Here is a 24,124-nt window from a genome sequence, read left to right on the forward strand (position 1 = left end):
AACTCAATACAAAGACTGTTAACTGTGAGTGGACGACCCAATTAAGCCTTACACTTGTTTGCCCAAAGGTGCCTTGGCGTAATGGTGTGGAGCGCTTGACCCGTTGCCTCTGCTACAGACAGCTGGCTGGTTCAAGTCCCGTGTCATGACATCAAGGTGCTGGAGGACCATCGGGAGACGGTGCTCTCTCCCCCTGTTTCCTGAGATGTAACGGTTGGGGCTTATGTCTGAAAGAACCCTGTCCAGCTAACCTTTTACCATGAAAATGTCCAATTTAACCTACTCTTACCACTCAGTGTGCCCTTTTCCAACTGGCCTGGAAGCCAGACATAAAAGCGGGACTTTCCAACCAAGTTTTGGGTCACCAATCAGGGCCCAGTATGCAAATACACAGCCTATTCTGTCAGATGATGGGCCAAAACCATGAACTATAGTATGTCATTTTCACATTTGTTTTTGAAATCGTTGCGAAAACCATGAACTATATGGTTTTTGCGACGATTAAAAAAAAGATGAAAATGATTAAACAAATACTATACTACACACTATACTATTGTCAAAAGTCAAGAAAATGACATTGCCATTGTCCACGATTATAATCAAAAAACGATGGGCTATAACCCATCGTTTTTCCGCAATACTCCGCAATTTTTCCGCAATACTCCGCAATTTTTCCGCAACACTTTTTTTGAATTTTTTGAAAAATGTATTGCGGAGGAATTGCGGAAAAATTGCGGAGTATTGCGGAAAATTTTTCCGCAATTTTTCCGCAACACTTTTTTTGAATTTTTTGAAAAAAGTATTGCGGAGGAATTGCGGAAAAATTGCGGAGTATTGCGGAAAAACGATGGGTTATAGCCCATCGTTTTTCCGCAATACTCCGCAATTTTTCCGCAATTTATAAACGTCTTTATTTATTTAATTGTAGTGGAGTAAAAGTACAAAGTTTGGGTCTGAGATGTAGTGGAGTAGAAGTAAAAAGTATTGGCAATTGGAAATACTCAAGTAAAGTACAAATACCTCAAAATTGTACTTAAGTATAGTACTTGAGTAAATGTACTTAGTTACTTTACGCCACTGGAAAAAACAACACATACCAATAGCTTTCATTTCACTTTTTTCTTTTATTGTTCATAATATTGACAGTTTCACTGATACAAAAAAACCCTCCCTGTTCAGGCAAATGTACAAATCTAAATGTTAGTTGAGCCACAGGAAGAGCAACATACAGCAAGAGGGGCAGTACTGAGGCAGTACTTCTGAAAGTCTTGTGGTTCCATAGAAAAATAAGGCAGAGCGTTTCAGGGGTGCATGGTGTACTTTACATGGTGTCTCTTTTCTTAATGACACTGCATTTAAAGGTCTGGCTCCTCCTATAGCCTATCCAGCTTTTAGTGTATGTTCACACTCTATCCAGACAGAGGCCTTAAGTTATGCTGTGCAGCCCACCACGGTGTGGAGGGTAATGCAGAGGGTAGGCAGGGAGACTGATGAGGTTTGCTTCCCGTCAGGTAAGACAGACCAAAACACGAGGCACTGATTGAAAAGGTGTCGTGATTATTCCCATGCTTATCCCACGGGAGCTTTTCATTGGGGGCACCAATATGGCCACGAGAGTAAGAACCGTGTAGTGCTGTAGCCGTTCAAAATGAGTCTTTCGTAGAACAGAAGTAAAAATATAAGCCCTTAAGATCTCCTAAATTTATTGCCAGCGTTGATTCAGTCTGTAGTCCCTTCCCTGCCATGGCTTTGTGCAGCCAGAAGTTTTATTTTGAAGACCCCAAAATCTACCCCAATGAACCTGAAGCAACATCATGATTAAGCTAATGTTGGCTACCTTCTTTTTATTAAGTCGTACGAAGCGTTAATATTGTAACCACAGGTAGCGTCGATTTGATAATGAGCCGCTAACATTCTCAAACTGAGAAAGGATTCAGAGAAAAATGGGTTTTAAGACTGCAGTTAACATGGCAGTGGATGGTGGGGAACCATTGACAGAGCACAGCTGAGCAGAGCATTACCCATAGCAACGGAGACACTGCTAGATGGTGGCTCTCAGCGATCTATTTCTGAATCAATAAAATCCCCCAAAAGTTGTCTTTGGCATGGGGAGCCATTGGCGTCATTGGCATAGGGATAGTCACAGATGACCATGATATATCCGTCATTTAGTCTGCTTTTTACTCATTTCAAAGATTCGAAGTATTTCTTAAGCAAAGTGTTAGCAAAAAGGCTTTTTAAAGTGGATTCCATATCGATACTGTTTTACTTCCTTGGGTGAATCAGTTGATTTTGCCCCACTGTGGCCCTACAGTTCAGTACAGTACATTGCCACATGGCAGGAGACAAGCACCTCACCTCAACCACTACACTAAGTGCTCCTACACTCAACGCTAAGGCTATATGACTAGCATGTGCCAATGCAGGCTGCTGAAAATGGCAAATTTAATTCACAAAATCCAGATAGATATTATTAAAAAGGGCATAGACGGAAAGATGAGTAGAGACCAATTTTCTACAAATGTACTGTACACGTTTCAACAAAGAAAACAAACTGGTGTCATACTGAAAAAAAAAAGAAAAACAGAAACCTAAAACATATGCGTGAAATATCTGTTCACCTGTCCCCCGCATAGGTAAAGAACGGACGGATCGACTTCAACATAATATACTAAAACAACCACTGAATTGCAGAAGATTTCAAAGGCAGAATCCCCCACAGCCCATTCTCACAGACAATGAGTGTCAGTGTACCATATAATACCATTATTTACAAAAAAGCATATACAATTGTCAAAAAAAAAGACCACATCTGTAATCCATAACATGCACGTAATAATACACTATTTCATTTGAAATATCTTTTTTTTTTCTCCACCCATGTAGATCCGCAAAGGATCCGTATAACGTCTTCCACTTTGGCTGGATGTATTCGTGTCACATGATGGCGTAGGAGCACTGTATAATAAAATATATCATACACAGTTATGTGTTGTGTTGGATTCAATGTACCGGCTGCTGGCATTGATTGATAACCAAGGCACCGGTAATATTCCAAGAGGAGTCTATATATTCCAAAAGGCACGCTTTGAAAGAGAGAATCCCAATGGGCAACAATGGCAACACAATTAATTTGAGATATCGCTGCTGTCGGGAAGAACCCACCTAACTCCAAAATGTTCCTTTTTCAGAAATGAAAAAATATAAAAATGTCAGGATTTTTAAACAAATCAATAGTGCCACATCAAAGTTGGTGTTGTGACTTTATATATTGTCAATTACTTGCACGAGAGGGGGAGAGGTGGTGGAGTTAGTTGCTTAATAGCAGACATTTTGAGGGTCCAATGGAGTTAAAAGGTTTTGTCCAAAGCGTTTTTTTATTACTTTCCATCGGTTCAATATTTTCGAAACAACACACAATCGAAAAGGGTGTTCAATAGCACTGATTTATGCAAAAATGAATTTGGGAAGTTTCCTCCCAACAGCAACGATATATTTTCTTTTTTTCTTAAAAAAAGGTATTGGGAATTTGGGGGATTTGTCTGATAACCTCAAAGAATGTCAAAGACAGAAGAGCACACAACATCACCATGCTGTCTTGTGGTGGACATTTTTTGTCAAAATTCCACTTTTGCCACAAACATACAAAATTAGTGGACAATACTATTACCAAAAACACATAAAGAGATATGCCTGCATGGCCATAACAGGTCTGTAACTCCAAAGAGTACAAATGGAACCAAATGGACCCGTAGGGGTCCATTTCGTTCCATTTGTACGCTCTCAGAGTTAAGGGGGTCCTTGCAAATAAAACATTTGAGAACCAGTAGTAGTACTAGTTGGACTCCTAAGTTCTAGTGTGTCATACACATTTCTGAATCTGAAGAAAACCTGGAGACTTTGACATTCAGTAATTCGGTCTAAACAAGAAGATTATAATGGTGTGTAAAACCAAAATTCTAAAGTGCCACGAGCAAGACCAAGTCTTTGCCACAGACACATTTGTCCGTGTGCGGACATGTTGAAAACAGGGAGAGGACGCTCTAATCATTACCAAAGGCAGAGATAACCCCGCTATCTTAGTGTATCCTGAACAAATACGACAAGACGTCTTATCGAATCAATGTCACCAACACGTTGTAATCAACATGTTTTTGTTTTTTCGCTGTGAAAACGTGTTTCGTAATTGAAATGTATCTTGCCTTTTTTTTCCTTCTTTTTTGAACACACGTTTTCCATGGAGATACCTCTGATTTGAAAGTAAGAGTAAAAAGGAATTCGTAATTGAGCCACTGATATGGATGATAATATACATTTTCAATAGTCGTGATTTTGCCTTTTGGGTTTGATGGTGACTGCAAAAGAGCTCAAGAAGCGTTCACGCACAAAGCCCTCCGTTTGGTGCACGTTTCCACAACACAAGTGAATAAAGGCAATAAATAGCTGGTGTCAATTACAACCTCCACTTGCCAAGTTACAAGCGTATGTAATTATTTCCTGACGAAGGCTCACAAAGCCTCTTTGATGGCACTCCCAGAAAGCGACTTGATACGGCATGAATTAAAAAGACAAAGTTACGAGAAAGCGAAGTAAATATGTACAACACTGACTCTTTCAGTAGATACAATTACTTATGTACATTCAAACCTTTATGTACATTCAGATTTCTCAGCAATACTGAAACCGTCACCTCCAGATGACGGTTTTGAATGGAACCAAGACACATTGGCCGCCGTGCATCTCCTCTTCACCTCGACCTGCGTGACTCTTGTTCTATAAAATGTAAGCAGTATCTTGCAACGTTTCTCACTGTAACGCGTACAGAAAACTCATACTTACAGTATACACGATCAATCTCCTGAGCTGAAATACTATTTTTATAGCTGAATGCTCTTTGCGTTAGGCCAATTTCTCGCCTAAACTGATTTTGAAAAAAATATGGCAGCGTAGGAAAGTTGCATTGTTTATAAAAAAAAAAACGGATTGGGGTTGGGTTGAGGGGCACACTGTAGATATTCTTGATGCAAGTGTATGTGCGTGTGCGCGCATAACATCCGTGCTTGCGTGTGTTGAGGATACCACACACACACACAAGGTGGAGCATTAATTACGCTCGAAGTGCTCTGTGTTTTTTCGTGGAGATCCGTTTCACTCCACTTCCCCATGTCTACTTCAAGTACACAGAGGACCTAAAAGGGGCCTTGCCCCTCCCCCCGTCCGTCCGTCCGTCCGCCTCGCGCTCACAGGCCTCGCGTTCAGGTCGGCGAGCGATCGCTGCCCAAAACGCCCGTTTGCTTTTTCGTGGTTGACGTGATTGATGGAGGATGATAAGGAGGCAGGTTGTCTTCGTCGTGGGCCCCGTTTGAATCAATGTCTGCAAACTATTGTTTGTGTCCGTGACGACTCGTCTGGTGCTCTACAGCCTGCCGAAAAACCTTTCACAGCAGCACAAAAACGAAAAAAAAAAAAAAGAAAACCTACAAAAACATAAAAATCACAACCAACTAAAAAAAAGAGTTCCCTCCAGTTCATACTTTGCGGGATGAACTGAGCGAGATGTGTTGGGTGGGGGTCTGTCTGTCTGTCTGTCTCCTGCCCTCCACAGCAGCAGCACATACTGTAACTGTTGATGAGTGACATGTCCCGGGGGGTCCCCAGAAAGAAGGAGGGAGCAGTCAGTACTCTTATGGTGTGGATAATTGGGGGGGGGGGGGGGGGGGGGGGTAGGTAGCCGGGACGGACGGGACGGGTCAGAAAACTTAATGACTCCCGGGCGGGTTGTGGATCCAGTCGAGCACGATGAGTGACAAACTGGTGATCATGAAGAAGACGCCCACTATCAGGAAGATGAGTGCCTGGAAAAGAAGAGTTTGGGATTAGTCCATCTGAAAAAAAAATCTAAATGTGAATTTAAGCAAATTTAGCTGATTTTTCTTCAGACCTTCTAGTGTTAAGACCTGGAACGCATGTGTGTCACCTTATAGCTTTTAACAACTTTAACCATTATTGTAACCTTTAGCTGTTGAAAAATAGCAGATCTGCATGCTGTCCTTCTCCTCCATAGAGATGCATGTTAAATGGCGGGATTTCTCCATTTGAACATTTCTCCATTTTCAAATAATCAATCATTTCAGTAGCAAAACCTTCAAAATGTCTTCTAGATCTAGTCAACCAGGCCTGCAGTAGGCTATGCACTGGACAAATGTACATGCCATTATTTAAATAAACTAGAAATACGAGGAAATGACGGAGGGAGAAATCAACTTTTAACGACCACCTGACGGGAGTTCTCATGTTGCATTAGTATTATTGCCATCACCTGGGTGGGTCAGTCGTGTAACTTTCTCGACGTTAAGCGGTGTATGTGTTCAACAACACAGCCATGCAAAATAACACTGACAGCTATGAGGTGGCGAAAGCTTGACCCCGCATAGCAACAGTTGCTAAACTAATTGGATTGGCATTGGACAATCCCTTTTTGGGGTGGGATTTTGCGAAGGGCTAATTATTGTGATCTACCTGCACAGCGTGTGTGATCTGCTGGTAGATCGCGTTCTACATTTTGGGCACCCCTGGATTAAATGAGGTCGATTGTTTGAACGCAGCGGTTCCTTGTTTTGTTTCTTTGGCCCAGTGCTCCAATTTGGCCCCGGGGAACCAAACATGTCGGTGCTCTGCTCATGTTGCAATTATCAGAATCTAAAGTGAAATCTGAAAAAAGGGCTGACACAGCAGTGTGTCAGCAGTACGTGTGTGTGTGTGTGTGTGTGTGTGTGTGTGTGTGTGTGTGCGTGTGTGTGTGTGTGCTGGCGTCTAGGCGTATGAGTGTACAGTGTGTCTACGAGCGTGCGCTGCACTTACACCAATCTTCTGCGGGGATCGAAGAGGAATAGACTTGACCAGCCGCAGGTAGAAAGCAGCAGGCAGGATGAAGATGAGCATGGTGGCTGCAGAGGCGCCTGGGAAACACAAGGAACGACCACACTATTACACACCCTTTGGACTTTGTTATGGCACGCCGTTTTTCATCATTTTTGAGGATTTGAAAAAAACGAAAAATGAAAAAAACGGTGGGTTATAGCCCATGTTTTTTGAAATTTTGAAAAAAAAAGTTAGCCTCGTTTCTCATCATTTTGGACCTTGGGCTATAGCCCATATCGTACGGCATACTATGGCACGCCGTTTTTCATCATTTTTGACGATTTGACAAAAATGACAAAATGAAAAAAACGATGGGTTATAGCCCATGTTTTTTGAAATTTTGAAAATAAAAGTTAGCCTCGTTTCTCATCATTTTGGACCGTGGGCTATAGCCCATATCGTACGGCATACTATGGCACGCCGTTTTTCATCATTTTTGAGGATTTGAAAAAAATGAAAAAAACGGTGGGTTATAGCCCATGTTTTTTGAAATTTTGAAAAAAAAAGTTAGCCTCGTTTCTCATCATTTTGGACCGTGGGCTATAGCCCATATCGTACGGCATACTATGGCACGCCGTTTTTCATCATTTTTGAGGATTTGAAAAAAATGAAAAATGAAAAAAAAACGGTGGGTTATAGCCCATGTTTTTTGAAATTTTGAAAAAAAAAGTTAGCCTCGTTTCTCATCATTTTGGACCGTGGGCTATAGCCCATATCGTACGGCATACTATGCCACGCCGTTTTTCATCATTTTTGAGGATTTGAAAAAAATTAAAAATTAAAAAAACGGTGGGTTATAGCCCATGTTTTTTGAAATTTTGAAAAAAAAAGTTAGCCTCGTTTCTCATCATTTTGGACCGTGGGCTATAGTCCATATCGTAAGGCATACTATGGCACGCCGTTTTTCATCATTTTTGAGGATTTGAAAAAAAATGAAAAATGAAAAAAACGGTGGGTTATAGCCCATGTTTTTTGAAATTTTGAAAAAAAAAGTTAGCCTCGTTTCTCATCATTTTGGACCGTGGGCTATAGCCCATATCGTACGGCATACTATGGCACGCCGTTTTTCATCATTTTTGAGGATTTGAAAAAAATGAAAAATGAAAAAAACGGTGGGTTATAGCCCATGTTTTTTGAAATTTTGAAAAAAAAAGTTAGCCTCGTTTCTCATCATTTTGGACCGTGGGCTATAGCCCATATCGTACGGCATACTATGGCACGCCGTTTTTCATCATTTTTGAGGATTTGAAAAAAATGAAAAATGAAAAAACGGTGGGTTATAGCCCATGTTTTTTGAAATTTTGAAAAAAAAAGTTAGCCTCGTTTCTCATCATTTTGGACCGTGGGCTATAGCCCATATCGTACGGCATACTATGGCACGCCGTTTTTCATCATTTTTGAGGATTTGAAAAAAATGAAAAATTAAAAAAACGGTGGGTTATAGCCCATGTTTTTTGAAATTTTGAAAAAAAAAGTTAGCCTCGTTTCTCATCATTTTGGACCGTGGGCTATAGCCCATATCGTACGGCATACTATGGCACGCCGTTTTTCATAATTTTTGAGGATTTGAAAAAAATGAAAAATGAAAAAAACGGTGGGTTATAGCCCATGTTTTTTGAAATTTTGAAAAAAAAAAGTTAGCCTCGTTTCTCATCATTTTGGACCGTGGGCTATAGCCCATATCGTACGGCATACTATGGCACGCCGTTTTTCATCATTTTTGAGGATTAAAAAAAAATGAAAAATGAAAAAAACGGTGGGTTATAGCCCATGTTTTTTGAAATTTTGAAAAAAAAAGTTAGCCTCGTTTCTCATCATTTTGGACCGTGGGCTATAGCCCATATCGTACGGCATACTATGGCACGCCGTTTTTCATCATTTTTGAGGATTTGAAAAAAAAGAAAAATGAAAAAAACGGTGGGTTATAGCCCATGTTTTTTGAAATTTTGAAAAAAAAAGTTAGCCTCGTTTCTCATCATTTTGGACCGTGGGCTATAGCCCATATCGTACGGCATACTATGGCACGCCGTTTTTCATCATTTTTGAGGATTTAAAAAAAATGAAAAATGAAAAAAACGGTGGGTTATAGCCCATGTTTTTTGAAATTTTGAAAAAAAAAGTTAGCCTCGTTTCTCATCATTTTGGACCGTGGGCTATAGCCCATATCGTACGGCATACTATGGCACGCCGTTTTTCATCATTTTTGAGGATTTGAAAAAAATGAAAAATGAAAAAAACGGTGGGTTATAGCCCATGTTTTTTGAAATTTTGAAAAAAAAAGTTAGCCTCGTTTCTCATCATTTTGGACCGTGGGCTATAGCCCATATCGTACGGCATACTATGGCACGCCGTTTTTCATCATTTTTGAGGATTTGAAAAAAATGAAAAATGAAAAAAACGGTGGGTTATAGCCCATGTTTTTTGAAATTTTGAAAAAAAAAGTTAGCCTCGTTTCTCATCATTTTGGACCGTGGGCTATAGCCCATATCGTACGGCATACTATGGCACGCCGTTTTTCATCATTTTTGAGGATTTGAAAAAAAATTAAAATTAAAAAAACGGTGGGTTATAGCCCATGTTTTTTTTTAATTTTGAAAAAAAAAGTTAGCCTCGTTTCTCATCATTTTGGACCGTGGGCTATAGCCCATATCGTACGGCATACTATGCCATTGTTGTTATTATTATAATGTTAACAATGATGATAATAATATAAACCCACAAATTCATGTCTTTCTAGTACAGTGGTTCTCAACCAGTGGCCCTTGAGGGGGTTCCAGGTGGTCCCCAGCTAAATGATGGAGAGTTGCTAAGCAATTTGGTTTCATTTTACACTCTCAAGAGTTAAATTATTGTTAAACATTAGTTAATTTAAAATAAATCTACACAATTAGAGAAGAATTATTATTTTGATCGTTTGCCTGTAATCTCTCCTATGGTATCACATCAATACAGCATGGAATTGTGGACAAAATCTTATCAAACGATATGAAAAGGGTTTAAAACCACAGTTCTAGTAGTATTACAGTTCTGACAGTTCTGGCTCTGACACACTGACTAACACTGGACGCTGATCTAACAATTCTTCTAAGTTCTGTAATTGTGTAGACTTCTTTTAAATTAAGTATTGCAGATGTTTAACAATAATGTTAACTCTTGAGAGTGTAAAATTAAACCAAATGAACCTGTATTCGTTCATTTGGTTGTATTTGACTAGAGTTAAAGATCTATAAGGGCCCATTTGGTTAACGACTCTCCATCATTTCTCCCCTCAAGAAAGACATAGGCTACCCTGTCAAGTTCAGGTATAAGTTCAAGTGCTCTTTACAGGTCAGAGTGCAGGTGGAATAGAGAGAGAGAGAGAGAGAGAGAGAGAGAGAGAGAGAGAGAGAGAGAATGGAAGAACAGCACACAATAGTTTGAGTATGCGTGTGCTTGCATGTCTCTGCTACGGGACGTCCCTCGTTTCATTTGGTTTGGTGCGGAGCACCTCAAATTATTAATGATTGCAGTGCAACCAAAATGAAAAGAATTTAGCATTCAAAAATAAATTGCCACATGCCAGAGAGTTAAATGGATTTGTTTTGGGTGGTACCGAGAAGGCCCCAGTGTTGGCTCAGATCCAGTGATCAAGGAATGGCTCACGTGACTCACACGACTCACAAACCCTCTCTGCCATAAGCCGCAATACAACCACGGGATTTCTTAATAACTGGGTGATCAAGGACTGACCCCCAGATCCCAGCCAGGGTGTTAAAACTGTAAAACCAATGGAAATGTACTACTGTAGATTATCAGGCGCCGTGCGAAGGGAATAGTGCATGTAGCATCACAGGTGTATAAGGATAGGGGTGACGATGTTGCTGGGTGTGGGGGGTCTTGGGCATAATATATATATATCAACACAAAGTGAGATCAGTACAGCGCACTATAGTATCTGTTTTCCATGTATGAGTAGCTGGTATAGTGGCCGGTGGTTCCCATGCAGTTCCATCCTGGGTTCCACCCCTAATTGCTCCTGATGTGCAGCCTTGCATGGTGTCCCTCTGCCATCGGTGTATGAATGGGTGTGTGTGAATGGGTGAATGTAATGCGCAATCTATGTAAAGGTGTATGTGTGTGAATGGGTGAATGTAAAGCTCTTTGGAATAAAAAGCTCTATATAAATGCACCATTTACCACTGACATGTTTATTTCAGTTACTTTATAGCTATCTACGCCGGCCTACTTCCCTTTCCATCTTTATGGACAAAAATGCATCATGAATAAACATCTGTCAAAAAGGATGACTCCATTGTGGTCCTTTGTATAGTGTGTGTGTGTGTGTGTGTGTGTAACGGATAGATTGTGTGTAACAACAACGTAATGGATAGTGTGGCGCAAACCAAACCCTCCGGCGATGGAGACTAACTTACCGATGAAGCCAAAGATGTCTCGGATGGTGGGAACGAAGATGACCAGCATGTTGTTGAACGCCAGGATGGCGGCCGCGATGAGCAGGTGGCGCGTCCAGCTGAAGTCACGGCCGCTGAACAGCAGCGTGGTGATGGACGAACGGATCTGTGGAACCACACCAAAACACACCCACGTCAGTATGAATGGATCTGTGTGGAACCACACCAAAATAAACCAGTGTCGATTTCGTCGACCAAAAAATGTTCGACTACCTTTTTTCACTGACGAAAACTAAATGGAAACCAAATGAAAACTAAGCTATGATGACTAAAACTAAGACTAAAAAAATTGTGTAAAATCTGTCAAAAATCATTACAACGGCATCAAGGCCCAAGACCCAATACATTTTAGTCGACTAAAATCTTACGACTATAAAACGAGGCTAACACTAAAACGTTCCAGCTGACTAAAATGGGACTAAAACTAAATTAAAACTATTCAAAAGACTATGACTAAAACTAAAATCTAAATTTGCTGTCAAAATCAACACCAAAAAAACCGACGTCACTATGAACGGATCTGCATATTGTGGAACCACACCAAAACACACCGATGTCAGTAGCAGTGTATACCTCATTAAAGAAATATGAGGCTGATCTACAAGCTGCTGTGAGCTCGAAGCTCTGCTATTTAATAAACAAAAATGTTTAGAAAGTTGAGACATAGAAAATTAAGAATTCTGCATCCAGACCCTTTGGGGAAAATAATATTACCATAAACACAAAGAGCTAGCGCCCTAAATGACCAGAACAGCAGGTCTCTCATAACTCATAACTAAGTTATGCGGATCCTTGCAAATAAAACCATTGAGAACGACTACTAGTGGATGAATATCATACATATTCTGAAGAAAACCTGGAGACTTGACATTCGGTAAAACATAAACTCTAATATTTGCCACAGACGAGGCCAAGTCTTTTCGGGCCGAACCGAGGCCGAACCGAGGCCAATATACATATTCTGACCCGTTAGGGTCTGTTTGGTTCATTTGTCGCCGAGTTAACTTAACATTGTTTTTACAATTTTACAATATAAATTGGAGTCCCAGAGATAGAAATGCCATTAAATGGGGCATATCTTTTTAAATGGGGGTCTGCAGGCTGATAAGTGTCAATTTGGGGGTTCTTTGACAAGAAAAAGTTTGAGAATCATTGCTGTACAGATAGCAATAAGACATGAGCCCCGTACAGCTTGGCTCACACACTGCAAACCTTTCAGACCGTGAAGCTAACAACTAAATCTGGGTGTAACTGCAGTCATATATCCGTCATGGTTACTAATAATCACTCGTCCAATGCCGTCAGACAACAATCCCATTCAAGGAGAGAAACGACACACAGAGTGGCTCAATGCGACAAGTTATTTTTGTCCTCCGTTCTTTGTCACTTGAGAACCACAGCCCACAGGTCATTATCAACGGCAACGCTCAAGGCAAATTCCTACATTAATCACACACAGACTATTGTGTCACGTGCTTACAAGAGGAGAGAGTGACAGACACACAGAGATGTAGGGTGCGTTCGGAAATGCGCACCGGGAATGTGGTCAGTTTGTTGAGTGTGGTGGGCGGTGACGTCAGTGTGCCTTATTTACGAAGGACCACAGCTGTGACGCATTCACACCGCCGACACCGGACAACCCCAGCTTCGGGGTAGGGTCGCTCAGTGCGGGCACTCGGCACACCTGGTGCGCAGCGCACTGGATTTTCGAACGACAACGCACCGAGTGCACTGAATAAACTAACGACAAGAGAGCACACCAGTGCGTTCAGGGTGCATTTCTGAACGCACCCAGAGAGATTGAGACAAAGAAAGTGGGTTGGAGAATGACATATTTAGAGAGAGATAGAGAACAGGAGGGTGTTAAAAGTGCAGTATGAGGACGGGCACGGTGGCACAGTCGGTAGTGCTGTCGCCTCACAGCTAGAGGTCCTGGGTTCGATTCCCGCTGTGGACGCTGTGGGCGTGTTCTCTCCTCCGTGTCATCATTGCCCATACCCGTAGAGTCTGCATGTTCTCCTCGTGTCCCCTAGGGTAGGTAACCTCACAAAAAACTGGTCGGAATAACTTGCGCTATGTCCAGTTTGGGAAACTCTCCCCTGTCAGGTGAAAAGAAGCAGCTTGGACTGTCTAAAGAGGACGAGATACGAGATGGAAGGAAAGAAACATGTGCAGTTGAGACCATGAAGTTGTACATGCACAAATGTGGGCATGTACAACTTGGTCTTCGCGTCTCGTCCTCTTTAGACAGTCCTTGATGCATAGAAGGAAGCGTGGCAGAGGAAGTGTGGCGCCCATGCAGGATTACATTAGATAACAGGTTGAAAAAATGGGTTGCAAAATCGTGGGCAAAAAAAAAAAAGTACAGTATGAGGAAGAGACAGGCAGACAGACAGGCAGGCAGGCAGGCAGGCAGGCAGACAGACAGACAGACAGACAGACAGACAGACATACAGACAGACAGACAGACAGACAGACAGACAGGCAGGCAGGCAGGCAGAGTATACACAAAGAGAGTGAGACAAGCAGGCCACCAGCTAAGATCCTAAGGTGCAGCTGATGCGTGCACACACACACACAGTGTCTAAGCCCCCACTAGGTGAAAGGTCGTGAGTATCAGGTGAAACCAAAGCCCCTCCCCTGCCCTTTGAGGGAACTGCTGTGGAGGAGGCGGGGCTAGTTATTAAGGATCTCCATTCAGAAACTCAACGGGTGGTGATTACAAAGTCGCCCGGCGGTGCAACTGAGCCACGGGCTTGCATCAGCCAGGCTGTGTGAGAAGAGGGCGGAGCCACTCGCCAGGCTGGAGGCGTGTCTTTTACCAGAAGCCACTATTATCATTTCAGCAAAGTGACTATTTTCTCCCTGCCCCGGCTGGGGCTCATTGCTTCCTCCTTTCGCGTGATAACGAGACCATGTCATTGAGCTCAATCCGCAGCTCCATGTCCATAACAGACCAGCAAAGAACAGCCGTTTATTGGCAGACAGCACTTGGCAACTACAGGCCTGCCTAAGCTTGTGTCAGTTTAAAAAACACACAGCTGTAAATCACAGTAGTGGATAAGAAGAGAGACTGCATTAGTTTCTCCACATCCAATGTTTTGTAACTTTTGTATTATTACTGCAACGGGCTCCTTTTACAAGTCAAGACTTTTAACTGAAGAAACAAGGGTGCAAAGTTCTACACCTGCTGGTACAGTGGGGGGGGGAAATAAGACAAATCCTGTTAACGAGCGGACCTCCTTCAAGACGAACAGGGCTGGGCAGATGAGACGCGTACATTATGATCCATATGGTGCACATTATAATCATTTTATTCTTTCTATACAATGGCATTTTCAGAGAAGTGGTGGGTAAAAAGGTACAAAAAAAGTACAATATTTGCATGTCGTGGACTAGAAGTAAAATACCACAGTAAAGTAAAGTACCATACGTATAGTACTTAAGTAAATGTACTTGGTTTCTTTCCACCACTGCGTAAACTTGGCGTATTGCAAAGCCTTGCCTTGCGGTGTGCAAACCAAATCTATTCTTGGCCTTCTGCGCTGGTTTAACATGTCCCTGCTTCTTTGAAGTGTTTGGGTCGATGATTTTCAACCTCCAAATGAAGAACCCACACATAAATTCCACCATCTCTTCCACGCCGGACCCCGCCAGCCCCCCCCCCCCCCCCCCCCTCCCCTCCCCTCCCCTCCCCTCACAAACCCGTTGCGTAATGAAAGTGGGCTCAGAAAAAGTGCAGTCTGCGTGCAACATTTCTCCCCGTAGCTCCAAGCTATTCGGCACCCCGCTGCTACTGATGCGCAGAGCCTTTGGCGGGTAACGTGCGATATTTACACACTTCTACCCCTCAGGCCCGGGCCTGCCACAGAGCCCTGCACGACCTCTGGCAGATATGCGTAGTGTGCATGATTCTATCATTCTAAGATGCCCTCTGCCCCATCTAGGTTGAGCCAGTTAGCGGCCCCATTTAGGCCCGACGTTCAAAATTAATTAAAAAAAGTTCGCTCTGAAAGAATAATAATTCAAAGATTTGTGCCGCAATTTTTAAGATTTTTCAAATACGGCAGACCTACAAGCTCGTATAGCGCGCCGCTCGTATAGTGCGCCACTCGGTGGTGGCGCGTTATGGGCTTGTGTAGATCTGCTATTTTTCAATAGCTAAAGTATAACGTAATGCTTTAGTTAAAACACCGAAAGGGGTTCCCGTCCAGAATGGGTTAAAACGGAGAAGTGACGTTCCGTTGGTTCCCTAAAACCAGTGTTTTTCCAACCCTTTTCGTATCAAGGTCCATCCGTCTATTCGGCATTTTTAGCCACGCATCACCATTTGAGGAGGTTTACTCTCTCAGTCCCCAAAACTAAATAATATTTTGTTGTCTTTGGATAAGATTTTTTTCACAATTCCATTCTGTATTGATGTTGGTACCATTAGGAGAGACAACGGGCAAACGGTGATAAAAAAAATAACAATTCTTCTACATTTAATTCTCTAATTGTGTAGACTTCTTAAATTAAAGCAATGCATTATGTTTAACAATAATTTTTACTCTTGAGTGTTGAATGAAACCAAATGGACATACACTCAATTGTCCATTTAGTTACCAACTCTCTAGTTGGGGACCACCTGGAATCCCTTCAAGGACCACTGAATGTTCCCCCAGACGCCCAGCTTTGCGTTAAAATATGTACCGTTTCCCAAACAGTGGGTCGGGACTCGGGACCCATTTGTGGGTCGCGGACACATTAGTCTCCTTAGTTTTTGTTTCCTCCATTTTGTTTTTAATTGTCATTACCAAAAAAAAAGAAAAACATTTCATTAATTTAAAACAAATTCAATATTATTATTTTCTCAGTGATTTAATGGAAGAAATCAAAGAAAAAAATCTAAGAAATTCCACTAATTAGAAAACAAATGTTTAAAGAATCACTAGTTTGGGTCTTTTGGGGAAACATTTCTGTTTTGGGTCACAGGCCAAAATGTTTGGGAACCACTGGTCTAGACTAGAGGATGTGAGCAGTATACTCAAACTCCATTCTGGTAGTTTCTTACCGGGTGCACGATGGATGTACTGTATATAGTACATTTGTTTTACGGTCATGGGATTGCCATGACTCACCGACATGTCCTTCAGGTATTTCTACCACTCTGTTATGCCAACGTGTACATACGGCTGACGCAGGCTTTATTTGTGCTGAAAGTAAACGCGCATCATGTGTGCATCCTGCCCCCGTCATGTCCTGTGATTCACCTCAAGCGTCTTTGTCAAAAATACAGGTGTTCCCTCTCTCAAACTTTCGTTTGAGAGGGGGAACGCAACACGCAACACAACACCAGATATCTGTCTAAAACACCCTGAACGTGGCCGGAGCGCTATATGTCTTCTGGTCTGTGGAAAGGGAAATAGGAGCGCTGTTTACCTAGAAAAATGTGTTGTTTTCACTGTTGCTACACTTTAAAAAAAAAATCACACCCGTGTGAACTGAGTGGTGCAACTCCCCTCTCCCTCTCCCCCTCCCCTCTCTCTCTCTCTCTCTCTCTCTCTCTCATTAGCAGGCAACAGTGCAGCACTATCTCTCTGTTTCTGGCACAACAGCGCCACTTTTGTACCCTACTTGTACTCTAAACATAGTAACAGTCACATAGGTTAGGACGGACATTAGACGAATGAAGTATGGCATTTAGCCCCAGAAAGGCACAGGCGCGCGCGCGCACATGCACAGTACACACACACACACACACACACATTTTGATGCCAAATGTATTGGCATCAAAATGTACTTGAAGTACCAAAAGTAAAAGTACTCATTGTGCAGAATGTGTTTCGATTTCAAATGCATACATTTGATAAATAGCAGATATATATTGTACAATCCCCACAATGCAACGCATTGTGAGCTTGGTAAATGTTTGTTTTGTAATAATAATCAAAATCTACAAAGTAACTATAGTAACTGCAGCTTTCAAATAATTGCTTAGTGTGAGCAGCCTTATCAAGGCCGTATTTTATCGTTTGTCAGACTTCAGTGAACGTTGGGTGACTTCCCACAGCCACACTCATGAACAATAAGGCCATCACACGGTTTAGCACTTTCCATATCAAAATGACACTGATCGTCTCCTTTATTGCTTTTTTCAACCTCATGCCGCATCTGGACAAAGATACAGAACCTTGAGGTGGAAAAAGGTCCACTTTAGTAGGAGTTTTGTCCCCTCAGCCATCGCAGCATTAAACAAACTGCCCCGAAGATAGGATGCGGTTCTGTGTACAGCAGTGTTGTTTTCGTCGACTAAAACTAGGATAAAACTGTCCGTCGACTACCATTTTTCACTGGCGAAAACTAAATGGAAAGTTGGAAACTAAGCTATGATGACTAAAACTAGGACTAAATATATTGACAATTTTGTCATTAAATAAAAACTAGACAAAAATGTTAGGAAGGGAATAGTGGACGAGATCCAGTACAAGTAAAAGACACAAGTCATTTTACACTTGCATGCTGAAAATAGCCCATCTACAACGCGACGCGTTGTGAGCTTGTAGATCGGCTATTTTCAGAAAGCATAAAATCAGCCATTACGACGGCATCAAGGCCCGCCAAAACAGACTTTAGTCGACTAACTCAACTGTAGATTTTGTCAACTAAAATCTTATGATATGTAGTCGACTAAAACTAGCCTAACACTAAAACATTCCAGGTGACTAAAATGTGACTAAAACTAAAATTCGAAATTTACTGTCAAAATCAACACTGGTGTTTTTCAGCACAGTGTTTATGTATTGTCTTGGCGATGTGTTTTCCTGTGCTTTACTGTATGTGTTGTTTTGTTGTGGGTGTTTTGAACAGACCTGTGAAGACCAATATCCCGGGGACAATACTAATGAGAAAGCCGAGCCATGAGGCCCATTGGACAGGAGCCTATCTCCTGTTTCTGTAGCGTGAGGCAGCTTGATGTACAAGTACAACCCCTGGACATGGCTCTAGTATGTCGCAGGGACCCAAATCCAACCCGTGATGCTGAGTGCCCCATTTTTTGGGTCTTTGGTATGACCCAGCCGGGGATCAAACCCCGAACTCCCAGTCCCAGGGCAGACACCTGGCCACTGAGCTGTGGACAATGCAGTTTAGTAATTATGTGTGAGGTTTTATAAACAATGTTGAAGTCTAATTTAATTCAAGGCAAAGTATAAATGAGGCTTTATGCGGGCCAAGAACTTGCTGACTGCCTTTAAGCGCAACTAAGCACAACTTGCGCCTCTAAGGGCAGGCATTTTACGTTGTCTAGCAACGCGGCACCTATACCTAGATTAAAAGAGCGCCGCAACAATTCCTCAGTTTAATGACCTAGTCAGCGATGTGTCCTGAGCCAGCCCCGAGCATCTGAGCCGGTCTCCTGTGGTTTAGAAGCCACCTTTCACTGAGCCATGAGAACTAGGGCAGGTCTGAACGCTCACGTAAAGCCCTTTCATTATGGACTAGATCCTGACAAAGTCCTGTGTGACCCGAGCGCCATTATTATGGACTTTGATTTGGATCTTCACGTGACTGCGCACTCGCGCGCACGCACACGCACACACACGCCATGCCTGCGTTGCTGTATACACAGTATCACATGTGCAGGCACGAGAGCATGACACGCACATACCGGTATACTCATATACACACACGAACGAACGCATGCTCACGCACGCACACATGACCTCCCTTGCTTCTGGAGCCAAGGACATTCAGAAACGAGGCTAACGTTAAATCTCTGTCAGTCTGAAGGTCTCTGGCATTTCTCTGCCAAATGAGCGGCTCACGCGGGGAGCCTCTCTGCTCAAATGCTACGTCTCCATGAATCCAGGGTTTCAGACACTTGGCAGGGTACAGGGTGCGACCTGACCGCCTGGCCCCTTTTTTGATCCGATCTCATAACCCATTCTGACCTGAGATCAGATTTTTTTTTTTAAGTGTTCTACATCCTGACAGTTTTCTGAAAAAGCTATGTTTCTATGCCACCGAGTATATGAGCTTGTAGATCTGCTATTTTTCAATAGCTAAAGCATAACATAATGCTAACACCAAAAGGGGTTCCTGCCCAAAATGGGTTAAATGCGTCCAAATTCCCTCAGGCTTGTGTGAGAGCCAAAAACACACAAAGCCTGGTTTGCCCTGTCGCCATAGTGCAATGGTTTTTCAACCCATTTGTTTTCATAGCAAGGTCCGTTCTGCATTTGAGCCACGGACCACCATTTGATGAGAATTAAACTAGATAATATTGTGTCATCGTTGGATAAGATTTTGTCCACAATTCCATGCTGCATCCTGCATGATGTGGTACCATAATAGTAGAGATACGCAAACGTTTATCAAAAATAAAAATTGTGTAAATTAAGTAATGCAGATGTGTATAATAACAATTGAACTCTTGAGAGCAAGAGTTACTGTATAAGGGACCATTTGGTTACAAACACTCCTTTAGCTTGGGACCACCAGCAACCCCCCCAAGGACCACTGGTTGAAAACCACTGCCCTATGAAGACCAGCTGTATGTGTGTGTGTTGATGATGATGAATGATGTGTTAAGATTCAAAATGGTAAATGGTGCATTTTTATATAGCGCCTTTATCCAAGGTGCTCTACATAGATTGTACATTGCATTACATTCACCCATTCACACGCACACATTCACACACGGAATGGCGGAGGAAACCATGCAAGGCTGCACATCGGGAGCAATTAGGAGTTCAAAGTCTTGCCCAAGGACACTTCGACACTGGGGTAGCCCCGGGATCGATCCGGCCGCTCTACTGGCCACGCTACCCCCTGAGCCACTGCCACAACAATGCAGCAAGAATGAGCCGATCAGAATGTTGCCTGTTGCCATTTCACGTGGTTCTGTTTGCTGTAAATGTTCCAATACTCTGGTATTCAAAGCAAATCCACAATGTTGGGAGGGACACACGCCCTGTCGTTGGTGTTCAAAGGATCATACTGGTCAGACATGTTTAGCACACTTAGTGTGTGCTTTATACTAGTGACTACCGTATGCCCAAGGTATAGTTGACACTAGGGTTCACACGCATTTTTGCCAATGAATTTCCAAAGATTTTCCAGAATATATCTATCATCATCCGAGCAATAATTAGTATCTTACTCCTACTGTATGTGCAATGCCCAAAGACAGGCAGTGTAGCAACAATAAAGCATAGAATATATAGAAGGGTTTAGTAGTGACTACCGTATGACTCAAGGTACAGTTGACATGACAACTGGCAATCATTTTCCAAAGCACACTTTGTTTGGCTTTCGAGAAAGCCATTGTATTTAACTCGTGCCATCCCCATCCATCAACTTTCAAAGACATGGAACTCGTTTCAGACAGGTAACCCAACACAGTAAACTTTATGGCACTTTCATATTTTGTTTAACATTGCAAGAAGAAAATAAAAACCTGAAGAAAACATTGATATATCATGATTGTTTTAATTATGACTTTTAATTTAATTAAATCGGTAAGTTTGGAAATGACATTGGAGAAAATGTAAACAGTAAACACAAAATCGAAAAATGATGTGGAAAGAAGGATGATGTTATGCTAGATTATGGCTGAAGTTGCGAACAGAGAATGACACGTATTGATGCAGTTTTAGCCCGTGGCCCAAAAGAGACATTAGATGTTTGCCTGCAACCAAAACTAGTGAAAATAGCAGCTATTTTAAAGTATTACGGTATCCACGTTCTTGCAGATCTATAAGCAGGCTGCATCTGCTTTCCAGACAGAAACAGTGCTATTCACATGCTATTCTCTACGCATCACAGAGACACAATGCGCACATACCTCGATGCACGTTTTCAACGTTACACGTGCAATTCAGTGGACACCTTTTCTTTAATGCCAGGGACCTTGCTAATGCATAATAAAATGGACACGTTGTGACCTTTGCAGATTGGCTATTTTTCACTATTTAAAAATGTTATTAAAACGGTTTTTGAACATGCATACAAGCTTTCCAACCGACGAGCAATGACATGCAGTTACAGTCCCATGAGGGCCGTACTGACTGACTCATGTCGCGCACCCAAAATAGAAGCTCACAACACCAGACCCATTCTATCACTCAGTGTGATTCACACTCCCCCAAACCTATGGGGTTTTATAGTACTAGAGCGGTGTACTACTTGGGACGAAGCAAGTTGGAAATGCATGCCGGCCCGTCCACTTATTATGTCTGTGTCCCTTTTAATGCCCATAATATGGAGTTCTTTGTCAGGCATGCCCAAATATGGAGTCTATGTGGGTGTCAGAACAATCATTTTGATGTCGGAACAGGCCAGCTCCATATATTATGGAGCTGGCCTGGTCCAGAGCCCGGGCAGAGAGTTTTGTGCTGGTTCTGGACAACCGGCTATCAGACGGAATCGACACGGGGCACTGCACTCCCTGTGGGGGTGTGGAACGAGTGTGTAAAATTTGAAGTCGGTGGGGACGCACACACACACACACACACACACACACACACACACACACACACACACACACACACACACACACACACACACACACACACACACACACACACACACACACACACACACACACACACACACACACACACACACACACACACACGTACGTACATCGTTCACACAGAGACTTGGACATTTATAGATAGAAAGATACACATCAAAGAAATGTTGGCTTGTTAGATTTGCCAAAGGAGAAGCCACAGCGTTTTTTTAAAACCAGCCTCCCCTCCCCCAAAACAGCGACAACCCGCCACCCATGCAGCATTCTTTCCCGCAACTCAAAAAACAAGACAAAAGTTGCGTGAAACAAGCAGACATGGCAACACTGCTGTCAACTCGCCCCCCCCACCACTCCACTGCCCATCACTCACACAACCACTCTCTGCAATCGCCCTCCCTTTCCCTCTATGCCCCCCCTCGCTCCACCCCCCTCTCTCTCTCTCTCCTCTCTGTGTCAGAACAGGAGGCAGAGGGGTGAGGGTTTTTCCATTGTCTGGCCCGGGTTTATCTCCTGTAAACTTCCACTGGGTAGTAGTGTGTGTGTGTGTGTGTGTGTGTGTGGGATTCACTCCTCGCATTCCTATGAACAAAGCAAGGAGTGTGTGTGTGTGTGTGTGTGTGTGTGTGTGTGTGTGTGTGTGTGTGTGTGTGTGTGTGTGCGTGTGTGCGTTTGCGTGCGTGCGAGAGAGAGTGAGATAAATAGTCTATGTGTCTGCTTGTTTATTTGCGAGCCATAAAGAAGCATTGTGCGGGGTGAAGAGACACAGACAGTGTGATTATGTTTGAGTAGGAGTAGGAGCAGTGTGTGTGTGTGTGTGTGTGTGTGTGTGTGTGTGTGTGTGTGTGTGTGTGTGTGTGTGTGTGTGTGTGTGTGTGTGTGTGTGTGTGTGTGTGTGCGTGTGTGTGTGTGTGTGTGTGTGTGTGTGTGTGTGTGTGTGTGTGTGTGTGTGTGTGTGTGTGTGTGTGTGTGTGGCGCATTAGCTAGTTTGCCACATGCCCTGCCACAACCTGCAGATGTTTTTTTCAGTGGTGTTTTTTGTCGGGTGAAACCTGACCTATGTCTTACTCAAATTTAACAACGACTTTGGCTCCTAGTCGCGGGACCTAGTCCTGATTGGTTGCCTCGTCTCTAAGCAACGGCATGCCTCTCTAGCCTATGGGACTAGTCCTGATTGGCTCAGCAAACAACGGCCTGAACAGTCAAGGCTGCCTCTCACAGCAGCTATAATGTTATGCGCTAAACTGCAAGGACGGACAGCAGCAAAGCCACAACAAAACACAGTCACTGAACCACGAACAGAACGTCGCAAACTAACGCAAACAACCGTCCGCGAGGTTGTGACACACAAACATACACGTTACTAAAAATAAATAATAATTTAATAATTATATGGGGGGGGGGGGGGGGGGAGACAAGAACACAACGGAGACAGTGCTTTTCTTTCACCTGACAAATATCACTATGTGATCATTTCTTGTTTCACGTTTTATTTAAGTAAAAGTATCAATTCTGCAGTGTGGAAATTCACCTGCATCAAAATGTACTTTAAGTACCAAACGTAAAAGTACTCATTATGCAGAATGTCCCATTACACAAAATGAATACAAAAATATTTTGAAAATAGCAGATCTACAAGCTCACAATGCGTCACGTCGATTGGCTACCGGTATTTTTAAAAGGCCGAAAAATGTATGTTTTGAAATAACAATCAACTAGTAACTAAAGTTCTCAAATAATTGTAGTGGAGTAAATGTACAATATTTGCCTCTGAGATCTAGCGGAGTTGAAGTAAAAGTACTGGAAACTAGAAATACTCTCAACTAAAGTACAAATACCTCAAAAGTACCCAAGTACAGTGCTTAAGTTTGAGTTACTTTAGTTTCCACCAATGCATTCACTCTCATGTGTCTCATTCTCAACAGAGCTGCTGCCCTCTGGTGGTCCATTATTGCACCTACATGAGCAATCAAATGCTGTGCTGTTTGTGTTCTCTCTCTCTCTGTGTGCGTGTGCGTGTGCGTGTGTGTGTGTGTGTGTGTGTGTGTGTGTGTGTGTGTGTGTGTGTGTGTGTGCGTGCGACTGTGCATGTGTGTGCGTGCCAGCTTACATGGCCCGTTCTGTGTGAACAGGAGCCATTTCGACACTTCTGATGTCACTCAAGAGCCAAGCCAAATTTAGCGCATGACCATATCGGGGTCATGCATGCGTGCGTGCGTGTGACAACGTCTCATCACTG

At 42.7% G+C, this 24,124-nt stretch overlaps 1 protein-coding gene across 3 annotated transcripts in view; it reads right to left on the bottom strand.

Moving 5' to 3' along the window:
- Window positions 1-1,104: 1,104 nt before the first annotated feature.
- slc38a4 (solute carrier family 38 member 4) overlaps window positions 1,105-24,124 on the bottom strand; it is a 64,566-nt gene continuing 41,546 nt past the window's right edge. For all 3 annotated transcript variants that reach the window (XM_080757710.1, XM_080757711.1, XM_080757709.1), the window contains exons 14-16: window positions 11,334-11,478; window positions 6,862-6,959; window positions 1,105-5,855 (exon numbers count right to left, since the gene is read on the bottom strand). In XM_080757710.1, coding sequence (XP_080613836.1) covers window positions 5,760-5,855; window positions 6,862-6,959; window positions 11,334-11,478 — 339 coding nt within the window. In that variant the 3' untranslated portion in view covers window positions 1,105-5,759. The remainder of the gene's footprint in view (window positions 5,856-6,861; window positions 6,960-11,333; window positions 11,479-24,124) is intronic.

This window comes from Protomyctophum bolini (assembly GCF_963924005.1).
Source record: "Protomyctophum bolini genome assembly, chromosome: 23".
Taxonomy (NCBI): Eukaryota; Metazoa; Chordata; class Actinopteri; order Myctophiformes; family Myctophidae; genus Protomyctophum; species Protomyctophum bolini.